General features: G+C 56.9%; 1 protein-coding gene across 4 annotated transcripts in view; it reads left to right on the forward strand.

Annotated features, from left to right (window-relative positions):
• Positions 1-23,610, forward strand: part of CACNA2D2 (calcium voltage-gated channel auxiliary subunit alpha2delta 2) — a 140,552-nt gene that overhangs the window by 11,099 nt on the left and 105,843 nt on the right. For all 4 annotated transcript variants that reach the window (XM_070359390.1, XM_070359388.1, XM_070359391.1 and 1 more), the window contains exon 2: positions 14,768-14,849. In XM_070359390.1, coding sequence (XP_070215491.1) covers positions 14,768-14,849 — 82 coding nt within the window. The remainder of the gene's footprint in view (positions 1-14,767; positions 14,850-23,610) is intronic.

The raw sequence follows: 23,610 nt of genomic DNA on the forward strand, positions 1-23,610 counted from the left end.
CTGCTGCTTCCCCTTCCAGGCTGTATGCCTGGAGGGGGCGGGGGTCACGACCACCTGTCGTCGGCCAGAGCTTCAGGCTAGCACACATCAAGTGCTCACAAAATATTCGCTGAACTGAGAGTCAGCACAGGTGTGTCTACAGGTCAAGCTGCTTATGTCTCTTTAAGCTGGACCAGCTTTTACAGGTTCTAGGACAGGCTCCCATGTGGCCCTGGGTTTGTTGTTGTGACAGGACAGAGGCCACCTCATGCAAGGGCTCTCTTACAACCGATGCCCCAGCTTGGGGACTGCCTCCTGGGGGAGAGAGATGCAGGCGAGGTCCAGGACTCCATGGGCTGTGTTATTTAATTGGGTGGGATAGGGCCTGGGCATCAGCATTTTTCTGGAGCTGCCCCAGATGAGCCAAGGTAGAAAGCTATGGCCATAGAGAATAGGAACGTAAACACAGGAGCCCTCCTCCTGCCCTGCTCTGCCCGCAAGGAGAACTGAGGCTTCCAGAGGAAGGGGGTAGGGGCCGGTGCACTGGTCCTGGGGAGTCTCCTGGCCCTGGTACCCGTGGAGCCAGCTGTTCACAGGTGTCTCTGTACATGTGGCCAGTGGCCAGAGCGTGCAGCCTCCGGCCACACATTTCAGGGGGATTTCAGGGCGATCACCCGGCTGCCTCAGCTGGCTGCCATGTCCCTTCCTGACTGCCCCTCTGTGTTGACACTTTCTCGGGCCTCATCTGCACTGCTGACCGCTCCATGGCCCTCCCATGTCTCAGGACCTGCCTCCTGATGGCCCAGCCCCACCTAAGTCCCCTCCCCAAACCTGAGCTGTCTGCGCGCACAGTCCATGGGAGAGATCGTCAGGGAGGAAGAAATGGAAGTGAGGCCAGGAAAACGATAACCGCACATGAGTGGTGCACGAGGCAGCATCTGAGGGGTGATGAGACGCAGGCCCTGGCGGGCTGGGGGAGGTGGGGTGGAGGTCTGACGGGTCCTCTCAGGGTCCCCAGCCATTCCTGAGGCCTTGGGTGCCCCCGCCCCACCCCAAGTCAGGGCTCTGGGGGCCCCAGGGAGAGTACCAGGACCCATCTTTCTCTGAGAGCAAGCACTGATGGGGAACAAGGACAAGGGGTGGGGGAGAGGCTTGGCCATGTGGATCCAGCCTCAGTTCTGCAAGCTCCAGGCAGGCCCCATCCGTCTCGTGCTGCTGAGCTCCCTGAGGCTGCTGCACCCCTGCGTGCTGCCTCGTAGGAGCCCATGACCGGGGCTCTGCCTGCCTCGTGCCCCGCGGCCCCACATTCCCTGGCACAGAGTGGCTGGGGAGGGGTGGCGGGGAACAATCCCAGAGGCCATTAAGCCGAGTGATTTACATGGTTTCCGAGCCAGCGCTGGGGGAAATATATTTCACAGGTGATTTCCAGACTGCTGGCGTATGCAGGAGGCCATTACTCTAAAACGTAGAAGGGTGGGGACATCACGGAGCCGTCTAGAGGGACCTGGAGCCGTGGGCTTTGTTGGCCTCACTGTACTATCTGCCTGCTGCTTGCAGGAAAGCATGGTCCAGGGGATGGGGGTCGAGGAGGGCAGGAGCTGGGGCTATAAAGAGAGCCGCATATGTGACTATGAGTCATTTCGTTCCTCAGTTTTCTAATCTCTAAAATGGGATCCTGTTTTCTATATTTTATGATTGTGAGCACGCGTGCATGCATACTCAGTCACTCAGTTGTGTCTGACTCTGTGCAACCCCATGGGCTGTAGCCCTCCAGGCTCCTCTGTCCATGGGATTTCCCAGGCAAGAATACTGGAACGGGTGCCATTTCCTTATCCAGGGGATCTTCCTGACCAGGGATTAACCCCGGGTCTTCCTGCATTGGCAGGCAGATTCTTTACCACTGAGCCACCTGGGAAGCCATGATTGTAAGCATAGAGCAGGTCAAATGCCAGGGCAGAGGTGACCACAAGTCAGTGCAAGGGGGCCACACGGCTGTTGGACAGCCTATGGGTTTGGTCCTACCTGAGACTCCTCCTCGGTTCATCTTCTTCCAGACGGTGCCTCCCCCGCTGCGGGCACATTTGTTCCCTCCACGGACACTCGCCACAACCTGCCGTTCATTCATTCTCTCCACGCTCGTGAGCATCTGCCGTGCACCAGGCACTGACGAGGACAGGCAGACAGCAGTCTGGGGAGATGATGTAGACAGAGGACATGCTGTGTTGGGAGGTGACAGACACCATGGAGAAGGGACAGGATGAATTGGGAGAGGGGTTAACTAGAGGGGGCAGGTCAGAGTGGGCCTCACTGAAACATGAGGAAAACCTGGAAGGATGGGAGAGTGGGAGCCACATGAGTATCTAGGAGGAGAGTGTTCTAAGCAGAGGAATGGCCAGTGCAAAGGCCCTGAGGTGGGATGTGGTTGAGCAGGAGGAGGATGGGAGGTGGGGAGGTCAGAGGGCAACAGGGACCTGGACAGGCTGGGCCATTAAATTAGCATGACTTTGAACTGGGTGCCCCGGGAGAGATGTGAACAGAGGAGCACCAGGGTGGTGGCTGTGGTGGTTGTGAGACATACCGATGGTCCGGGTATGAGAAAGGACAGGGGTGTCAGGAGATGTCAGGCAATTGGCTTGAGCAGCTGGAAGGACGGTTTTCACCAGGTAAGCTGGAAGAGGCCTGGGAAAAGTCAGTCCAGGGGACCAGCAGGTATTGGACACACTGAGTTTGAGATGCGGACTAGGGGTCCAGATGGAGAGGTGTCAAAGCTGGATATGCATGTGTGCCTCTGGAGAGGGCCTGGAGGAGCTGAGCCTCCCAGGCTGGGTGCCGAGGACCACGCGGAGAGCCCTGCTCTTTGAACCCTTAGTTTCCCATCCGTTGACTGTGCTCCTCTCCCCACTGTCGAGAGCTCTCCATCCTTCGCTCACCATGTCCTTGAGGACAGAGTGCTGCAGGCATCAGTGTCCGAGCAGCCTGCTCGGTGCCCGTGGTCGGTCTGTGGTGTTCATAGGGCATCATCCCGTGCCGAGCTCACCCTCTGAGCATGTGCTGCACCCTCTGTCTGAACTGCCCTGCTGCCCTGCAACGCAGCCTTTACCTGCCAGAGCCCTAGGTGGGTCAGACCCCTTGCTGTGCAGTCCACACCCCCACCGGACTCCTCCTCCCTCCATATACTGAGTCTGGATCAGATCAGATGCCTTCTCTGGTTGAATTCCAAGTTCTAGCCTGCATCTGCCCTGCTCACTACTGTGTCCCTTCCCCATGTCCGGCCTGGAGCTTGGCTTAGTAACTGTATACATGAATGAATGAATGGGGAGTGAGGGAGCTAGTAGGGATTTGTAGAAGGTTGGAAACATCTCCAGAGTATTTTGTCTGTGATAAGCCCTGCTGAGTTGGACCACCTGCTACTCGTCAAACCAGCTCTGAGGACAACACACGCTCACCAGGCAGTGGCTCCTTTTGGGGCGGCCACCATCCTGGGACTTCTCAGGAGGAGGTGGGGCCGCTGGGGTGGCACCACAAGGCCCCTACTCGCCGTGTCTCGCAGAGGGAATTTACATTGCTTACGGATTCACTGTGGAGTGTGGAGAGAAAAGGCAAACGAGCACTTGCATTTGATTTACAAGCAGCTTGGCTTGCACTGAGGAGCCCGGAGCTCACTAGGGAGGGGCAGATCGCAAAGGAAGTGGGCATCTCCCCTGTCATGGGAGGGATTGGAGGGAGCTAGGGCTGTGCGCTGCTGAGACATCATTCCTGCAGCAGGGTGGCTTTGTTGGGATAAAAGGAAGGACTCTCTGATTGCCCAGCTTTGGCTTGCCTGGGGAGGCAGTGAGGGCCCTGATTTGGAATGGACCCCTTCTCTATGGTGGAAAAGGTCATAAATGAGGAGTGGCCCTTAGCGGCACCCTATTTCCTAAATCTTGGCCGTTGAAGCCCACTTTGGGATTAAGAAAGCTGGATCACCTAGGAACAGAGCGTGAGCTCTGGAGCCACTCTTTGCAGGGTTCAAATTCTGGTTGAGCACAGACTAGCTGTGTGGCCTTGGTCGCTGTCCATGAAGCGGGCTTGAACCAGTTCGCACCTAGCCAGGGGTGCTGTGAGACTTCAGTGAGCTCACACAGGAGCCCCCGGCACACAACAGGTGCTTTGCATCATCAGTTCCTTTCCTCAGTGCTCTGCCTACTGAAGTGGGAAGCCTTTTTCTTGCCCTCCCTTCCAGCCTCTCCCCCACTGTAGAGAGAGGTGGATGGGGGGGGCGGGGGGGCACCAATCTGGTGATGGGAGGATGTTCAGGGAAATGTATCCCCAAGCATTTCCAGAAGACTCTTCTTTGCTGTCCTGCAAGCGAAGTTCTTCAGGGAGCTTGGTGAGGGGAACCAGACTGCAGCCCCTACCTAAGGCAAGGGTCAGTAAAGTGGAGTAAGGACTATGGGTTTGAGAGCAGGGTGGAGAGAAATCCAGGAAGACTTCCCACCAGAGGTGACTTGGCCAGGTAGAGGAGGCACAAAACCAGACAACAACGCTGGCCGTGATGGGTTAAGTTCTTTTCTGGTCTTGGCTCCACCTCTCTTTTGCACCTGTGTGTCCTATGGGGCCTTGCCAGCTTCCATGGGGTGGGGCGTGGGATTTCTTCCCTGAGAAGGAATAGAAGACTGTGAGAGGGGTTTCTGTCCTCCTCGAGGCAGGAGGCCATAGCCAGGACATAAATGGAAGGAAGACGGCTATTTGTGGCTCAGAGAGGATTTGACTCATGCTGGAGGGTGGGGAGGAGGTACGTGAGGGGAGATGGGATGTGTGAATCACAGAATCCAACTGGAGTGGTTGATGACACGTGGACAGAGCCTCTCTTGCACCTCCAGTCAGGCTTCGGCTACTGGCGTGGGGCAGGAGCAGGCATCTGGAGCTCCCAGGTTCCCCCTACTCTCCTGGTGACCACCACAGGCACCTCAGCACTGCTGGCCACCTCATGAGAACAAGCTTGGGTGCGGCTCTTCCATCACTGCACCTGGCGGTGTCAGTATACCAGCCCTGGCTCCAAGAGCCAGCCTCACTGAACCTCAGTTTGCCAGGTTGTTAAATGGGTCTGGTCTCTTTTGTCTTGTACCCGACTACCTGGGGGAACATGCTGGGGAGAGAAGGAGGCGCTGCAGACCCCCAAATGCCCACGATCCGTGTCAGGGAGTGGGGCAGGTGGCTCCAGGCCTGAGGAGCAGACGGTGGATCCTGGGCCAAGTGACTGTCCATACCCCACATCCCTGGCCTGGACTTTCTGTTTTGGTCTAGAGTGCCCTTAGCTAGTTTGTGAGCTCCCGTTGTTCAGTGCTACATCCCAGCTCTAGATTGCTGGGAAATTCACAGACAGTGACCCCACGTGTTGGTACCTTGGGAGCCCATGGGCCTCCCCAGGGGAGTGGAGGCGGGTGATAACTGCAGTCCCTGCGGTTTGAAAACCAGCGACTCCTTCAGCCCACAGATGGAAACCGAGGCACAGAGACGGGGATGGGTGAGTCTGCACAAAGTTTGTGGACTTCAGCCCTGGGAGCCAGAATCCCAGGTGGAGGAGAGTGGGTGGAGGGCCGAGGTCCTGGGCTGCCCGAGATCCGGACATGGTGACAGGGATGAGTGAGGACAGCCCCAGATCTGCCCGCACGTTGCTTGCTTCCTGGAAGAAGTGGCTGCGCCAGCACCCGGCCTTTCTGGGAGAGCCATGAATTATGCACAGAAGCCACAGGCCTGGGCAGGCCCATCATAAATGAGCTTTAATAATTCATACGGAGAGGAGCTGGGGAAAGGGAGGGCCTCCTGGGCTGTCCCTGGGGCAGCCGCTGCGCTTCTAGCCCTCCTGCAGGGCTGCACTGCGCACCCCACCTGCCCGCTCCCGTGGCCATCGTGTGCGGGCTGGGCAGGACGGTGTGGGGCTTGGAGCCGGCTGGGGAGGTGCGCTTGCTCGGCCAAGGGCCTGTTCCTCCAGGCTGGAGACCTGGGGCCTCCTCCCTCAGGGCTCCCAGCCCAGCGCAGTGGGGGCAGTAAAGAAGAGGAGGTCTGAGGGAATTTTAGCTAAAACAATAACCCCTGGAGGGCACGGAGATCGGTGGCTGCTGGGAGGGTACCACTTAAAATGGGAGGAGGGGGCACAGTGGACTTCCCCGAACGAGGCGAGAGGGGAGCCTTGAGGACTTCTGAGAAGAGGCTGATCCAGGCCAAGGGAATACCGTGTGCAAAGGCTGGGCAGGGACTACAGGAGTGTATTCAAGCCACAGTGAGGAGGCCAGTGTGGCCTGAGAAGTGAGGTCAGAGAGGCCATTGTGAGTTCGGCCCCTGGATGGGCTTTGGGTGTTGACTGAGGAGGCGCACTGTTCCAGCAGGACACTCTGGCTGAGTGTGGAGGTGAACAGCCTTAGGCGGGGGCGCGGCGGGAAGCGGGGGTTCCAAAGGGCAGAGGCTGAAGACCAGTGAACTGGTGATTCCATCACTTGTCCTGGAAAGAGATGACCATGGCCCAGGCAGGCGGGGGGTTGGGGAGGTGGAGGGTGGTGGGCGGGTTGTGAAGGTGGAGCCCACGGCACTTGCTGAGATGGGATATGGGCACGAGAGAAAGCAGGTTCCAGGTCACCCTGAGGCTTCTGGCCTGAACCAAAGAGCTGACATCCGGGGGTGTGGAGAGAGGGAGAAGAGGGTTCAGAGGGAGGGGAAGGGCCTGGGTTTTGGACCCATTCAGTTTGAGAGGCCCATTAGGCATCCAGGTGGACCGGCCATGCCGCAGCTGGGCAGAGCTGTGTGCTCATCAGCCGTGTGGCCTTGGGCACCTCATGCAGTTGCTCTGTACCTCAGTTTTCCCCTCTGAGGACCAGGGATGATGATCTAACTGCTGTGAAGGTAATTCAGGCCCGGTGAGCCGGGCATGAGGCCTCACTCAACCCCTTGGAAACAAACCCCCGAGTGGCCTCTGGAGACCCCAGGCCATCCCTCCTGGGGCAGAGAGGGAAACTGAGACCTGGAGAGTCCAAACCACAGAGCCGGGTGTGGACCACAGAACGGGACCTGGCACACGGCAGGGGCCGAAGGAGATTCAGCCTGGGAGCCACTGCCTGCCCTGGCCGAGTCCACAGCCTGGGTCTGGGCCTCAGTCGTCCGCAGTCCTGCAGACCAATGGCCCGCTTCCTTCTGTGCACCTTCTTCGTTTCCCTGGCTCCCTAGTGCCTCCACTAAGCCCTCTCCTAGTTCTGCAGGGACTGCTCCCACTGCCCCAGGCCAGGCCTGGAGAGGAGGGCCCCGCTGAAGGGCTGCTCAGGAGCCCTGTGGTTCTGGGTGTGACAGTATTGACATAATACTGTGTTGCTCCAGTTCACTTTCTAGATGAGTTAACTGAGGCCCAGACGAGGGAAAGGATGTCGCCAAGGTCACACAACTAACCACATCAGAGAGAGACAAGTCAGGCTCAGGTGGGCCTTCCATGCTGGCTTCCTAATCTCCCCTGGGAAACCTCCTTCTCAGCCTGTCTGTTGCTGGCTTGTCCCACTCCTCGAGGTCCTCCCTGGCTGCAGGAGCCCCTGTGGGTCCTCAGTCCGGCCCTGATGGCGGGGAGTGAGGCAGAATGCTGTGGCCTCCTACTGTGTGAGCCTGGAACACTGTCCATCCCTCTCTGAGCCAAGTGGACTGCCCGGCTCTGCCAGCCCTGGGTGATTGCGGCTCCCTGCTTCCAGGCCTTCTCCCCTCCCCCCATCAGGCTATTAGGAGTAAATACTGGGCTGGACCTGACGCCCTAATTAAAGTGAACGACTGTTCACCGGTAGTCTAAGTGGGGAGGCACAGGCTTGCAGCCTCCCAGCCAAGAGCCGACTGGAAGGAAGGCTTTCTCCCCGATGAAGAAAGGGAAGGGACAGCCCGTAATTAATAACCTCATTAAGGAGCAGTATTTGGGCAGGGTCCCAAGACACACATAGTCGAGACCGATGGATTTGGACTAATTTGAGCTTCAGCAGCACCAGCCCCTCCCCGGCACCAGGGAATCTCTGACGATCCCTTGCGATAAGTGGGCTGCCTTCCTCTCTGTGCATGGGATGGATAGGTGGGGGTGGAGACAGTGCTCCTGGGGCCCCATGTTACTCACACTTAGGAGTCCCTTAAAGTGAAGTCGCTCAGTCATGTCCAACTCTTTGCGACCCCATAGACTGTAGCCCACCACGCTTCTCTGTCCATGGGATTTTCCAGGCAAGAGTACTGGAGTGGGTTGCCATTTCCTTCTCTAGGGGATCTTCCCGACCCAGGGATTGAACCTGGGTCTTCTGCATTATAGGCAGACGCTTTACTATCTGAGCCTCCAGGGGTTTTTTTCTTAGGAGTCCTTTAAGCTGAATCAAATCTGTTGAAGATGAGCCTGTCCCTTTGAGTCTGCATCTCAGCTTACCTGCTTGTAAAGAGGTGGATGGCTAACCAGGGAGCGTTATTCCATGTGACTTGGCTGAACCGGCATGCTTCCATCTCCCCAGGCTCCAGTGCAGCCCCACCCCACCATGGTTGGTGCAGTGCCAGGCCGGCGCTGACTGGTCTACACACCTCCAAGCACTCTGGCCTCAATGGCTTGGAGTGATTTGACCACTTGGCCTCTTGAGAGTGAATGACCTTGGCTACACTTGCTCTTTGTTTTTCGGAGGCTGTGATCCAATCAAGATCAGGGGCCCTACTCTGGGCTTTGAGCCCCAAAAGATGTTGAGGCCCAAGAGTCTTCTCTCCTGAGCGGATAAGCAGCAAGGACGCTCTGATCGTAGAGGCCCTGCCTTTTCCTGGGAGTCTCCCCTGGGTCAGGCGAGGTCTCTTAGGTAGTGCAGGAGGGGGCTGTGGCCCACCCAGAAGCCCAGTCCAAGGAGGAGACACAGCCATCCCACACTTTATGAGAGCGGGTCTGAGGAGGGGGACTGGACTGAGGAGAGGACAGCCCTGCTGCCCAGATGAGTCTGTGCACATGTGTGTTGGGGCAGTCATCATGGTTAGCATCCCTTCCGTGGGGCACCAGTCCCCTCCTGCTTGTTTTGGGTCCTGGGAGGTGGACAAGTGGTGAGCTTTATCTCCATTTTCCAGATGGGAAAACTGAGGCCTAAGAGGGCACATCTGGTCCAAGGTCATGGAAGAGCCAGGGCTGAATCTGGGCACTCAGTCTAGGTAGAGAGGGATATCCACTTAGTGGTCAGGGAGGACTCCTTGGGGGAAGTGGCTCTGGAGGTGCCACAGTCTGGGGTGCAGTCTGGAGCTTCCTGCTGTTGGCAGCAGGGCTGTGGCCTAGCGGAGGGGCTGGCCACATCCCAAGCCCTCTTTCAGCAGGGGCCACTACTGCTCTCTGAGCTCGGGGTGGCCTTTCGTGGCTGGAATGGGGAATGGCCTCCTTGCCTCCTTACAAGTCATCTTCCCCTGCGACAGGGTAAACATGATACCCAGGCCCTCTGGACCAGGTCTCCTGGGCTCTTTTCATGTCTCTATCCCTCCCATCTCTCCCTCTGTCTCTCCCAGACCACCACCCAGCTCCTGCCCTACGTTTTCTTTCCCCTTCAGAACACTGCGAAGGCACCAAGGTGGGAGGTGGCAGGCCAGCTGAAATAGAATAATTAAATAGCACTTTAATTTAAATCATCGCCTCCCCCAGAACTAAGAGAATAATTGGCCAGTCTGTCACGAGAGAAGCAGGAGACCTGTTGGCCCCCACCACGGCCAAATTTGGTTCACGTACCCTCGACAGCAAGTGGCCTCCCCCACACTCCTCACTGCCCGAGCCCAGCCCTGCCCTCCACTCCTCCAGCCTCACCTGTTCTTCTACCCTCAGCATCTCCTGCTCCACGATGACTGCCCTGCTTGAGCTGAGCAGGGAAGGCTGTAGACTGCTCTTAGGCCCCCAGTGGATGGGGTTTATCCAGGCAGCCTGCCTGGTGGAGGCAGTCTGTAGCAGGACTTTGGTGGCAAAAAATGCCTCCTTGGGAGTGGTGAAAAGGCCTGCAGAGGTAGTTGGGGGCCCGGAAACCCTCAGCCCTGGTGGGCCTTAGCCTCTCCCAGGCCTTCCCCTGTCTGCTCTTGAACAGAGCCCTCCCCCTTCCCTCTAGTCCCTCTGCAGGGTCCAGCCGCCCACACCTAGCAGTGCCCTCTGAGGGTGAACCTGCAGTGTCACCTGTCTCTGGTTTTTTGATTTGTTTAATTATAGATGAGTTTTCTGCATAATTTATTCCAAAAGCCTGGATTATACTGTACAATTAAATCACATTCTGATCAACAACTTCACGTATAAAATTAACAACTGGCAACAGTTTAAACTGTGCTGCTGCATCTGCACGCAGGCTCTTCCCCTCTTCCCTCTTCACTCCTTCCCCTCTTCCTCCTCCCGTCCCTCCCCTCCCGCCCCCACCCCTCCCCTCCACTCCCCTCCCTCTTCTCCCTCTGGACAAGCCTGTGCAGCCAGCCTCAGGGCTATACGCCCTCACCCCAGGTGCTCTGTAGTTTGACCTGGGCCTCCCCAGCCTTCTAGCTGGGGTCTCAATGGTTCTGTCTGCTAAAGGGGCCCTCAGCTTCCGTTCCTCACCCCACACATGGATGATTTTGCTCCCCTGCTTGATGATGACACCTCCTCTTGCCTCACATACTCCTCTTGGTTCTGAAACATGCCTTGGAGACTGAGACCCAGAGAGCACCACAGCACCTAATGTTGTCTTCTTCCTGCTGGGCTTGCCCTCAGCCCGCTAGCCCTCGGACACACACATCTTGGCCCTGTGCCTGCTCCCTGCCTCTCTTAGTCTGGGGAGCAGGGGATTGCAGGAGCTATTAGGGAAACCGTATTTCTAGCACCCTACCTCCATGCCCCTTCCCCACAAGCAGGCAAGCAGGGAAGATTTCCTAAACACTGGGTGGGGGAGAGGGAGTCTGAATTTGATAAGCTTCTAGCCCCCAGGGGACTGCCAAATAATAATACTGCTCATCAAAGTTGCCCTGTGGATTTGGCCCTGAAAGTTATTCAGCTAATCATTACTGTCCCTGTTTACAGACCAGAAAGCTGAGGTTCCGAGGGGCAAGAACTTTCCACATTCACACAGACAGCTTGCAGAGGTAGCCTCTCCCTGAGGCCTCCCAGAGGCTACACCGTCCTTGGGCAGGTGGGGTCATAGAGCTGATGGACCCAGGAGGACGGGTGGGCCTGGCTTCTCTCTGTAGAAGATAGCTCCTTGCCAGCGGCCTCAGTTTTCTTGTTTGTGAAATGGGGGCTCAGTGCCTCTACCCCACTAGGTTCGGGCACATCGGGGGACACAGTGGTGTGAGGCTGTCCCCAGCCTCTCGTACCCACCCCAGGCATCCTGCCGGCTGCAGTCCCTGGCTGCACGTGCCTCCTCCCAGATGCTCTCTCTCCTCACTGTTGTGCTAATTTGGCACTTGGAGACACTTGGCAATGAGCAGTGTCATCTCAGTGAAGAGCATGGAAAATCACAGGGATATGGGGAGCCAGCAGGTGGATCTGTCATGTTGGGAGGGTGACCCATGGGCCACACTGTCTGGCCCGGGAGGCGGTGGCATATCCGGGCACTTGGGTCCAGATTGTTGGGACCCCAGGCAGGATTTGGTCAGTTTGCCTTTGACCCAGTGGAGCCGTGGGTCCTAATGTCTCCCCCATCCTTCCAAAGTCCCCATGCCCTTCTGCTGGAGTGTGACTGGGCTGGCCAGGGTGATTTCTCTGGCCTCTGGGCAGGAACACTGCAGGTACATGGTTGACTCCTGGCCTCCTTGGTCCCATTTGTTACCCTTGGAGCCAGCACTGGGGCACCAGCCAAACCCTGGAGCCCCCAAATCACATCTCTGTGATGATGAAATCAATGATCTGTCACTTTCTTTTAAACTCTTGGACATGTGTTGCCTTCCTAGTTGGGTTTGGTTTAGGTAACAAATCAGAATATCTTGATTTCCATGGTATCGTGATGATGGGCAGTGCAGCTGGGGTCTACCCAGCAGACCCACTGTGCCAAACCAAGGGCTAGAGCCAGCCCTAGACCCCAGGAGGGTGTGCGTGTTCTGATGTGGTGTGGGTAGGCCCGTCCCTGTGGGCCCCTAGCAGGGTCTAGAGCTGCTCAGCTGGGGGTGGGGGGTGGTGGAGGGTGGGAAGACGTGTGTGTGGCGGGGGGGGAGAGGGAGAGTGGATGTGGATATGGATGTGTCTTGGGAAGAATTGGACTTTATTCTGAGATTTAGTTCTTTAAACATTTTTTTTGTGTTGCAGTAGCCTTTTTTGATGAAATGATGGTGATTATAATAATGGTAACAATAGCAATGTGTTGTCTGAGCAAAATAAAAACTCGGCATCCATGTCTGCTCTTTCAACTAATTTTTCTTTACTTACCTGTGAAATTCTAGCACCAAAGACCTATAGATACACTAGAAAAGAGTCAACAGCCTGGGGTCATATCAGTGCTGTGTTGGTAAATGTTGACAGTTCACTCTCTGGGGGAAAAAAAACTGAGATTGGCAGCATTTGCAGATTTCTGGGCTATGAGAATTTCCACTACGACGATTTCAAGCTCCCAAGGTGAGGACGCTGAATGCAGAGTTGGGAGGAGTTGCATACTATCGGCTGTTGCTAACTCCAGCACACCCCTGGGTCAAGTTCACCACTTCCTGGGTGGATGACCTTGGGTGGGTCACTTTTAAAGCCTCTGAGCCTCAGTTTACTCATCTGTAAAGTGGGATGGTAAGTGGGGCTTTGCTTCTCTGTGAAAATTGACATGCTGGCCCCACACCTTGTACATCACGGGAGCCCTTGTACCTGTCTCAGGAATATGGTGATCGGCATTCTGTCCCCTAGACCAGGGAGTGGCTGAGGTCAGGGTCAGGCCCAGGGTAGAGCTAACAGTTCCCTTGGAGATCAGTTCCTTGACCTCAGCCATTCATGTGCCACCTGCCTAGCTGGACACAGGACTGTGCGGCAGCCCATCTCAACATTAGCCAGCCCCCCACCCCAGGCTCTGTCTCAGGAGCATAAAACAGCCACCTGCCACACTGTCCATCCTCAGCCAGGGCCAAGCCATCAGTGCCTGGTGGACAGGAGCCAGAGGCCAGGCAGGCTGTCCATTCTCTGCTCGCTTTGCCCTCCCCCAGCTGGTGGTTAAGACCTGATCACCCTTCGTAGCCGGGCCTGCAGCCTGGCCTCCCCCAGCGCTCAGTGTTCACTTTTTCCCTGCAGTGGGGCGCAGAGGTGGGCATCAGGCTGTGGCTTAAACCAGCAACAAGCTAAAGCTAATACCTCTTTCTTTTGATGTTGATTTTTTTTTTTTTTTTTCCATCACAGTCCTGACATTCAGCTTGGCAAATTGCAATTAGTGATCCGCCCGCCTCCTGATCTGAGTTCCCATGCCAACCGACCCGGGCACACACAATGGCAAGGGCCCAGCCCCCAGCCACAGGGATGTGGGGCAGGGGGCTGGAGTAAAGAGTCAAGCTCCTCTGACCCAGAGAGCTGTAAGAGCCCTGGCCCCGAGCAGCACTGGCAGAGGTAGGGGAGGCTACAGGACCAGGGCAGGATTGGGGCCAGACTCAATCTCCTGGATCACATGGCTCCTGGGGTACCCCTGCAGAGGTGGGGGACTGGCTTTTCCCCCACTCCTGGGATGTGCTTAACCCATGGGCATATTTCAGTCTTTGTGAGAATTCTCCTATGAGCCCTCCCTGGAAAGGCCGTGTTCTGTGTCTGGTGGGGACAGGAAGTTGAGGTGCCTTTCAGATACATTAGGGTGGAGACCTTGATCACGGCAGAAAACGCTTTCGACCATATGAAAACTGTCTTTCCAGCCAGCAGCCCTTGGCCAGGGCTGGTGTGATTTTGCTCACCTGATCTGGCACTGCGTGAAGCGGGGTTACAGGTTAGCCTCCAGGCCAGCTCTTCCCCCAGTTACCATCCCAGTTCATAAGTGTGGGCTGAGAACATGGGGTCTTGTGACTGCCTGTCCATCCTGTCCTCTCATAGATTCCCATGCAGTACCCTTGACTCTCCAGTTCTCTTGTGTGCTTCTCATACCCTACAAGGTGGCCCCAAATTATCCTGGAGGAAGACAGTGAGACCCAGGTGGATTAAAACAACCTCGGGTGGCACCAGTGCAAAGGAGACCTGCTCAGGCTGGCGGCTCAGGTGGAGGGCTCGTGGGGCTCTCCAGGTACCCAGAAAGGGACCGGCTGGTCTGAACTGGACTTGCGGGTGGATGGTTCATGCGGGGCATCCAGCGATGAACCTCTGTTTACTAGTTTGCTGGAAAGGCAAGGAAGTCATCCACGTCCACTGTTTAGAGGAGGCCCCGAGGGGCAGGGAGCTGCCCCAAGTTACGCAGCAACTCTCGCTCACCTGCCCTCCCCTTGCCCCAGTGCCACCCAGCCTTGGGGGCAGGAGGCTCTGAGATGCAGCAGACATCAGGCTCACCCACGTCCCCTCCTCCCTGGTGTCCTCAGTCCCCAGGTTCAGAGCAGCAGCATCAAGGGCTGCCTCTTCACAGTGAAAAATAGTCTCGCTGCAGGCTTCTCAGAGCCACTGGACTCCCTGAGTTGCATTTAAACTCTAATCTGCTCCCCTCCCTGGCCATCCGACAGTATGTGAGGAGAGCCTGGGCCACCAGGTCCAGACTTCAAAGGGAAAGAGAGTCATTCCCAGCCTGTTTCTTCTCTAGTGAAAACTGGGTTCTGAAGGGGCGGCTGCTGTGGGTCACCTCCAGGTGGCCGGGGCGGGGCTGCTCGAGCTGCAGGCGGGTCCTCCTGACACTTCTCTCCTCTCTGCACACAGGATGCAGCACTGGGCCCGGCGCCTGGAGCAGGAGATTGATGGTGTGATGCGAATCTTTGGGGGCGTCCAGCAGCTCCGCGAGGTAAGCCCGGTGCCACTGGCTCTCCCTTTAGGGACCCTCTTCCAGCTGCGAATGGGGGAAGGGCTTCAGAAATAAGGAGTGAGGAAGGCGTGGCGCAGCTGAGGACCCGCTGTGATGGGACATGTGGGACCTCTCGGGGCAGGTGGGGAAACAGAAACATGGACGCCTTCGGGTCTTGATCTGCTCTTCCCCAGGTCACCGTGTTGCAGTGGTACCTGGTCAGCTCTGATGGGAGGTGTCGGGCTTTTCAGGAGAGGAGGTCTGTGTTTGAGGCCGCATATGGGGTGGGAGTCCAGGCCCTGGCGGCTCCAGTGGAACGTAGTTGTGCACGGAAGCCAGAGGCACTGTCCTTGCAACGTGTGGGGTGGCCAGGCCGAACTGCCCCGGAGAGTGGTGCTGCCCGCTCAGGGCACTGCATGCAGCAGGAGGTGAGTGGCAAGCGCGTGCTTGGTGAGATGAGGGATCAAGGGGTGGGCGGGTGATTGATTAGGCGCGAGCAACCACATTCATCCTGGGAGATTATGTTAATGTTTGAAATAGTGATGTGAAGAGCAGGCCATCCGTCACCCCCAGAAGGCTGCAAAATGTGTTGCTGTCAGGCCACGGGCTCCAGAGCTATCGCTCTTTATGTGGAAATGCAGAGTCTCAAAGACCTGAGCTCTTGAAGTGGTCGGGGTGGGGCTCCCAGCTATGTGCTGGACTTGAGGAGTTCTTTGCTGGCTGCCTGGGCCAGGAAGTGTGACCAGAACTGAACAGGAGATTAATGGGTATCTCCTGCCAATGGTTGGCTTAGGAACAGCAGATTAAGTGGAATTATCACTGGGGGATTCAGCCAAGGGTCCAGGCCCTGGGCTCAGTGATGAGATACTCCATTGTGTTCCTGTGTCCCTCTCGATCAGGCCCAGGTTAGCAGAGGGAGCGTCTGAGGGGTGTTGTCTCTTGCACCGTGCTCAGCTTGTAGCCGGTACCCAGGAAGTGGGAGTGGACATGGGTGTGTTGATGTCGGCTGCAGATGTGGGACCTCTGGCATAGGATGGGGCTGATCAGGGATGGCTGTCTAGGTGGTAACGTAGTTGGGAGGGGGAGTCTGAGTCTGGAGACCTAAGCCATGAGCTTGCCAAGTGTCCTTCCCCCAAGCCCTGGTGGTCCAGCCTCTCTTGAGCACCCCCTTCCCTGGTGGCTGGGCTGGAATTGCTATAATCCCTGTCCTTCTCTTTTCCTGTGAACTCTCAGTGACTCAGCCATGCTTGGGGGCCGGCAGAGCTTTCCAGAGAAGGCACGGTAGGAAAAGCTGTTCCGGAACAGAAGTCAATTTCTGCTCAGGAATAACACCCAGCGCTTACTTGGTTCTCAGTGGGCACTGCCACGTGCAGCTGTTTAGGTTAATGAAGACACGAGAGTTCCCTGGAATGTATGTCGTGTGCCTTCCCAAGCTTCGTATCAGAACATAAGATGTACCCCACATAAGGAGTGAACCATGCGCTTCCAGCCAAGAAATCTTGCTTTCAATCCTCAGCCAAGGATATTGTTTATTTTATAGTCACGGGCAGCTCAGACCATAAAAGTTTGCTGTTGGGGAAATAGTGTACATGTTTCAGGCTGGAGACATCTGAACCATTGAGCTTCCTAGATGGTGCGGACCAGAGATGGAGTCCTGCTCAGTGAACCCACTGTCTGCTCCTGGGCAGGTCCTAGACCGGCTCTGATCCTCATTCTTGGTCCATGTTGTGGCTGGGAGGTCTCGCTGGAATGAGGTGGTGAGAATGGGAGTGGACAGGCTGACACAGATACGCTCCTTTTCTAGAAACCAGATTTGAATATTCCTCACTGATCATTGTCATTCCCAGGATGTGTTGTTCCCTTCCTTTCTGCCAGGAGTCGAATGATTCCACACACTCAACAGTGAGCACATCTTCCCCCACCCCCACCTTCCTCGGGGTCACGCAGTGGGGTATGGCAGAATTGGGGCTCAAATGCCAGGCTCCTGACCCTTGTTCCAGGGTGCTGCTTCCTCTCTAGCTAGGGCTCCCTTCTTGGGGTGGGCAGGGTGAGCCAGGAAAGAAGGGAGCTGGGCCAGGCTCGGTGAGGCTGTGGCCAGGCAGAGAAGTGCTGACCTGGCGTTCCAGGCTCCTTCTGGCAAGCCTCTGCCTGTCGGCGCCTGCCAGCTCTCCAGTGGCTCTCTGTCCTGCTCCAGTCTTCTCTCACCTGCTTCCTCAGCCTCTTATTTCCTGCTGACAGCTCTGGGGCTCCTTCTTGGCACAGGACACTCTTGTGAGGTGGGCAGTAGGGGAGCAGGTGAAGAGTTCTAGAAGAAAAAGACAGCCCTATGAAAGCTGGAGGAGCCAACCAGTCCCCCCCACCACCACCCCCACAACCCACCCACAGCCCTGACTAAGCCACCACGGCTCTCCTTCAAGTGGACACAAGAGGGCCCATGTGCCCGGTCCATGCCTGGCTCAGAGGGTCAGGAGGATGCTCGCACTGAAGCCCTGACCCAGCCATGATGCTCTGTGGGCCCTGGTGCCACCTCTGCCAAGCCTATGGCTTCCATCCCCATTGAGGCCACCCCGCTCCCTGCCTCCCTGAGCCACCCCCAAACACCTTGCCATTGGGGTGATCCTTGACTTTCTTCTCCAACTTGGCTGCCCTCTCCACCAGCCCCAGTCCTGGAGGCAGCCCCACCCCCAGGAGCTGGGTGCCACAGAGCTGGCAGCTGCAAGTGTCTAGAAACTGCAGACAGTGGCATTTAGGAGCCTTGTCTTGGCACTTTCCTCCTCCTCACCTAAGAACAACCCCACAAGGGCGTGGCTGGGTACAGACTGTGGCCCATTTATAGGTTGGACACCATGGCAAAGCTTGGTGGAATGTGGTGGGTGTCTGCAAAGACCCTCTCCCATTTCTTCACCTTACTGAGCCTGAGGGCCAGCGCATTGTAGGAGCTCCCACTGTAGCCTGGGGCTCCTGAGCCATGCCCCACTGGGAAAACCCAGCCCCACCTCCCAGCCCTGGCTTACACCTTCTGTGAACAGGCCACGGAAGTGTGGATACTACTGCAGTCCGCCCCCTCCAGGGCCTCTAGAGGCTGAGTACAGTCTCCTGAGCTCCTTCTCTGCTCTCCCCTATCAGCACTATATTGTCATCCTGTGGGGGGAGGGATAGCAGAAAGCACATATGCTGGGGCTCTGAGCTCATTTTCATAATGAGGCTGATCAGGATGAATAATTCATCAGGTGCCTGGGGGTGCATAGCGGACCACATGGAAATGGTCTGTCTCCCCATTTTGAAGCCCAGGTCAATCTGATGGGTACAGCCAGGGACCCATCCCCCTCTGCCTGAATGTCCAGGGTAGAAAGGGAACAACTCTGGGGGGAAAGCAAAGCAGGACAGACTGTAGTCAGACGTGGGGAAGAACCAGTGGTTCATCGGGTGCACCCACCCTGGGATGGATTCCTGACTTGGGTAAGACATCTGCATGGAGGGTCTCTGCAGAAGGCAGTGAGAAGATGCTCTGTCTGGGGTGGGTGTCGGGGTGAGGAAAGGCTGTCTGGCTGGAGCTGGTATGGCAGCAGAGACCTGGGATTGCCATGTCTGGGGACCATAGGCCAAGTCTGGACCTATGGGAGCCTTTCTCAGTCCTGTCAACCCCCACACGGGTCCCATTAGGGCAGAAATGGCTTTCAGCCCTGCTCACGCCCCTCTCTGCTTCAGCCCCCATGACGGCCTTAGCCCAACTGTATGCTGCTAGTCACTTGCAGGGAAACCAAGGTGTGGCTGACTGTCTGTACCCCCCAGTCCTGCCCTGGAGCCCTGACTTGCTAGCCCTGGATGGTGGGGGTGGTAGTGAGGAGTATGGAGGCAGAGGTGCAGGCTGGTGCGGGCCCTGTCCTATAGCTGTGTCCACAGAGAGCGAGACCCCAGGACTCAGAGATCACTGACCCAAGTCTCCAGCTCCCTTCCCCACAGCTGGGCTTCTCTGGACAGTCGTGATGGACCAGACAAACACTCTTCATGTGTCCTCACTCCTACGGGTAGCCAGAAATGGGATTTCTGAGCCAGTGACAGCGTTGTAGTCCCAGCCCATCTTGTCTGCCCCTGGCCATCCCCGCACTGTGTCTGCTCAGTGCTCCCTGGGAATGTGTAATTAATATTTGCAGAGTGCCACATCTGGAGCTGGCTCGAGGCAAGGACCGAAGTTTGGCCACACCGAGGACCCCTTTTCTGAGGGGCTCAGGGAGGCAGGAATAGGGCCCTCTGCAGGTGCCCTTCAAAGCTTCTCCTTGTTCCTCCACCCTCACCCCCACCCCCACCCAGTACCACCAATTCCCGAAACACAGGAACCCTCACACGCTGGCTCAGGGGGTGCTGGCCAGGGCTGTGTTTGGGCCCCATTTGGGGTAAGAGGTCCTCTCTGGCTACCTCAGGTGGGACCAGCCGTGTCCAGGAGTGCCAGAGGGGCTCAGAACCCTGGAGGGGTCGCAGCAGACGAGGATGCAGGAAGTTGGGGTGGAGGAAGGTGCCAGAGGACAGAAGCAGCCCTGGGAGGGCCAGAAAAGGGAAGCATCAGTGGTTGTGACCCCCAGACCTCCCCTTAGTCCTTCAAAGCACTGTGGTTCAGCTGGCCTCAAGAGGCAGACCTCACTTGGCCAGGTGGACCCGTACTCACGCAGGACATGCACAGCAGTGCCAGGTCACATGCTTGGTTAGGAGAGCGGCGCTGAGGGAGCCCCACCCAGGCCCATGACACCCCCTCCCCAAGGTTACAGGAAGCCACAGAACCACCATCCAGGGTCTCTGCGGTTGCTTCTCCCCTTACGGCCCCCCACCCCTGCTCCAGCCACCTCCCACTGAGGCCCAGCGGCGCCCTCTCGTCTCATGGTGCAGATGATCCGGACGTGGGGTGCGCAAGGGTGGGGATGGTGGGGGGCACGCATGTGAAATATGCCGCTGGGTAGGGATTGCTGCCGCTTGCCTCTCTAAAAACCCACATATATTATTCTTTAATGGAAAGTTAATTGTCTTATTATTCCCTCCATATGGTCCTCTTGCTCGGCACCCAGCGGGGATGCATGGGGCTGAGGGGGGGTTGGGGGCTCCTGGGAGGGCATCTGAGACATGGTGAGGCTGCCACTGGAGCCTCCATCTATGGAGGCAGATCCGGGGGAGCCTGGCCGAAGCCCTTCCTGGATCCCCTCTTGATCCCCCTAGCCCAGCCTGCTCCCCACCTCTTTTCCTTCCCAGGTCCTGCCCTGAAGTTGGCCTCTTCTGGCACCGTCTCCCCACTCTGTGGTCTGGGGATGCTCCCTCCTGAGCACTGTGTGGGGAGATACAGGGTGGGAGGGGGTGGTGGTTGCTCTCCTGCTCGCCCCGTCCCCACATACTCTGTGGTTGCCTGAAGGAGAAAATTCCATTTTTGAGAAGCTTTTCAAAAGCCAATTCATCTGTGGCAGGAGTTCCTGCCTGACGGTCAGCTGACTAGCTTGTATCTCCTGCACCCCTTCTGTACGCACCCCCACTGGAGAGGGGGCACGGGGGAGGTCAGTGTTGGGGGAGGACCATCCCAGGACGCCCTACCCAGGGGCACTGGTTCATGTTGGCCGTGCCTTCCACGAGCACCGGCTGCCTGGAGCCACCACCACGCCGATGGCACCTCTGGGGCTGCTAAACTGGGCCAGGACCTGTGTCTTTCTCAGCCCTTCTGCCCTTCCCAGGCCCTCCTCCTCCTCCATGGAGTGTGAGGGTGTTAGGCTGGAAGAATCTCTCAGAGCAGGTGGAGGATACATTGATAGGAAGGTCCCCGAGGGGCGTGCGTGGGTGCTCACATCTCTGATCAATTCAGAACTCCTTGCTCCTAGAGTCCTGCACGGCAGGCAGGGAGTCCTGCTCGGAGGCTTCAGGGTCCTAGGAGAGTCTCAGCAAGGAGCTGCTGCCCAGGTTCCAGTGGAGGTTGTGGGTATGGAGGGGACAGGTCTGTGGGAGCAGGGTCTCTGGGTAGAATAGGCAGACCCACGCCTAGTGATATACGCCACCGGAGAAGGGGCCACCGGCTTCCACTTTGTGCCAAGAGGTCACTGTGGGGCCACATCCGAGGTCAGCTCCCAGAGGATAGAGAACAGTTCAGGGCAGGAGAGAAGAGCTGTGTCATCTTCTGCTTTTGTTTGTTTGTTTGTTTATTTTTGGCTGTGCTGGGTATTCATTGCTGCGTAGGCTTTTCTCTAGTTGCAGTGAGGGGGGGTTGCTCTCTAGGGCATGGGCTTCTCATTGCGGTGTCTTCTCTTGTAGAGCACAGATGTTAGGGTGTAAGGGCTTCAGTAGTTGGGGCTCCCAGGCTCTAGAGCACAGGCTCAGTAGTTGTGGCACATGCGCTTAGTTGCTCCATGGCATGTGGGATCTTCTCAGATCAGGGATCGAACTTGTGTCTCTGGCATTGATGTGCGGATTCTTTACCATGGAGCCACCAGGGAAACCCGAGCCATGTTTTCTGAGGTACTACAGCTTGTAAGTGGCAGAATAGAAATTTGAACCTGGAGCCTGTGCCTTGGGTGGGCAACACGGAATGGTGGGCAATGGAAGAAAGAGTGAAGAGGGGAGGAGTGACAGGGCTGGGTGTCCTCGTACTGTGGGACCTGGTGCATCTTTTCCTGAGCCTTGTTTCCTCCATCTGTGAAAGGGGGGTCCAAGCACCCCTGTCCTCAAGGGAGATGTGAGGATCTCAAGGGAGAAGGCAATGGCAACCCACTCCAGTACTCTTGCCTGGAAAATCCCATGGATGGAGGGGCCTGGTAGGCTGCAGTCCATGGGGTCGCTAGGAGTCGGACACGACTGAGCGACTTCACTTTCACTTTTCACTTTCATGCATTGGAGAAGGAAATGGCAACCCACTCCAGTGTTCTTGCCTGGAGAATCCCAGGGACGGGGGAGCCTGGTGGGCTGCCGTCTATGGGGTTGCACAGAGTCGGACACAACTGAAGCGACTTGGCGGCAGCAGCAGCAGCAAGGGAGCAGGGGCAAGGGAAGGCTGCAGACAGAGCCCTGCAAATGTGGGGGTGTCTCTGTGCCCTCTCCAGTATCAATTGCCTGCCCTTCAGGACTTAGTTATGGTTTTAGAAAGTTCAGATACGCAAGCTGTCACCTCTGCTTGTTGAAACCCAGGAATTTGGAAATTGGTTTCCTCTTCCCTGCCTTCTTAGTCCTGTTCGGGCACCTATAACAGAATACTGTAAACTTGATGACTTATCAACAACAGAAATTTCTCATGTTACCAGAAGCTGGGCAGTTCAAGATCCAGATATCCACAGATTTGGTGCTGGTGTGAGCCCACTTCCTGGTTCATTGATAGTTGTCTTCTCGCTATGTCCTCACATGGTGGAAGGCGTGAAGGACCTCTCTGGGGTTTCCTTTATAAGGGCACTAATCCCGTCCACTAGGGCTCCACCCTTATGACCTAACCACTTCCCAAAAGGCCCACCTCTAACTACTGTCACAGTGGGGATTAAGTCTCAACATAGGAATTGGGGGAGGGGACACATCAGTCTGTAGCACCTTCTGACCATGACATCTTTGAGGGCTCTTGCTGGGAGAGGCACAAAGGCCACCAGAGATTGGAGAAACAGGGCCAGTGGGCCAGGGAAGGGGGCAGCTGCAGAGGCACCCGGGGAGGAAACTGGTGAAGTGAAGGGAAGGGCCCTTTCATCCAGAAGAGGCCCGTGAGTCTGCTTCTCAGATCAGTCACCCAGGTGCCAGCTTGTCCTCCCAGGCCCTGTGGGCTCAGAGAAGGGCATGGGGCTGGACTGGCCTTAGAGTCAGGGTGGTAGGAAGCCACCAAGCTCTGGGTTCTTGAGGGTGGCAGCTCTTGGCCTGAGGTTCCTTGGTTTAAGAAAGAGACGATCTCAGAGGCATGGTCAGAAGCTCACCAGATGGACAGCGCCACATTCTAGAGAAGCTGAGAACCTGTGGCTTTGGATCTGAGTCCATTCCCTCAAGTAGATGCCCTTCAATTCTTCCATCCTGGGAATCTGGGCTGTTTAAAGCATTCCCTGGCAATCAAGTGGTTAGCACTCAGCACTTTTCAGTGATGGGGGCCTGGGTTCAGTCCCTGGTTGGGGAGCTAGGATCCCACAAGCCATGTGGCATGGGCAAATCCCAACCCCACCGTGGCAAGAGTTCTGATAAACACCTTGCCTCTCTTCTGGGGTCCCCAGGGGGGCTGGCCTAGTACCAGAACATTTGGGGGTCAGCTCTGATGCGGACTAAGTGCTTGCAGATTACTGAAGAGGCCAGAGCCTGTTCACTTCTCTCTTGGTCTCTGCATCCATCTCTGGAGAGTGACAGGGCTGCATGTTCAGAGCTGGGGGCTCATCTGGATGGGAGATGGGGGGTGGAGTAGAGGACTGAATGGGTTTCCATGCTGGGCCCCTGGGGATGGCTGACCCGATCTGCATCCCCGCCCCTGTCCTCCACCCCCATCCATCCCTGGATCGGTGGCAGCCACGAGGACACTCGCCTGAGATTCATGGAGCCCCAAGCATTTGGCAGAGGCAGAGAAGTAATTGGTTCTGACAAACCACAGCCGGCCCCAGGGGCAACATGAGCAGCGTTTACCACGACCAGGCAGGAGACGGAGGCTCAGCCTGGCCTCCCTCCACCTTTTCTGAGCATGGCTCCCCTCTCCTTGTGAGCAGAGATCTGGTGTCTGGAGAATATTGCCGAGCCCCAAACTCCCCATCTTTCCTAGACCTCTCTCTCAGCCCTGGAATCCAGCTGG

Source organism: Bos mutus, chromosome 22 (assembly GCF_027580195.1).
Source record: "Bos mutus isolate GX-2022 chromosome 22, NWIPB_WYAK_1.1, whole genome shotgun sequence".
In the NCBI taxonomy this organism is placed as follows: domain Eukaryota; kingdom Metazoa; phylum Chordata; class Mammalia; order Artiodactyla; family Bovidae; genus Bos; species Bos mutus.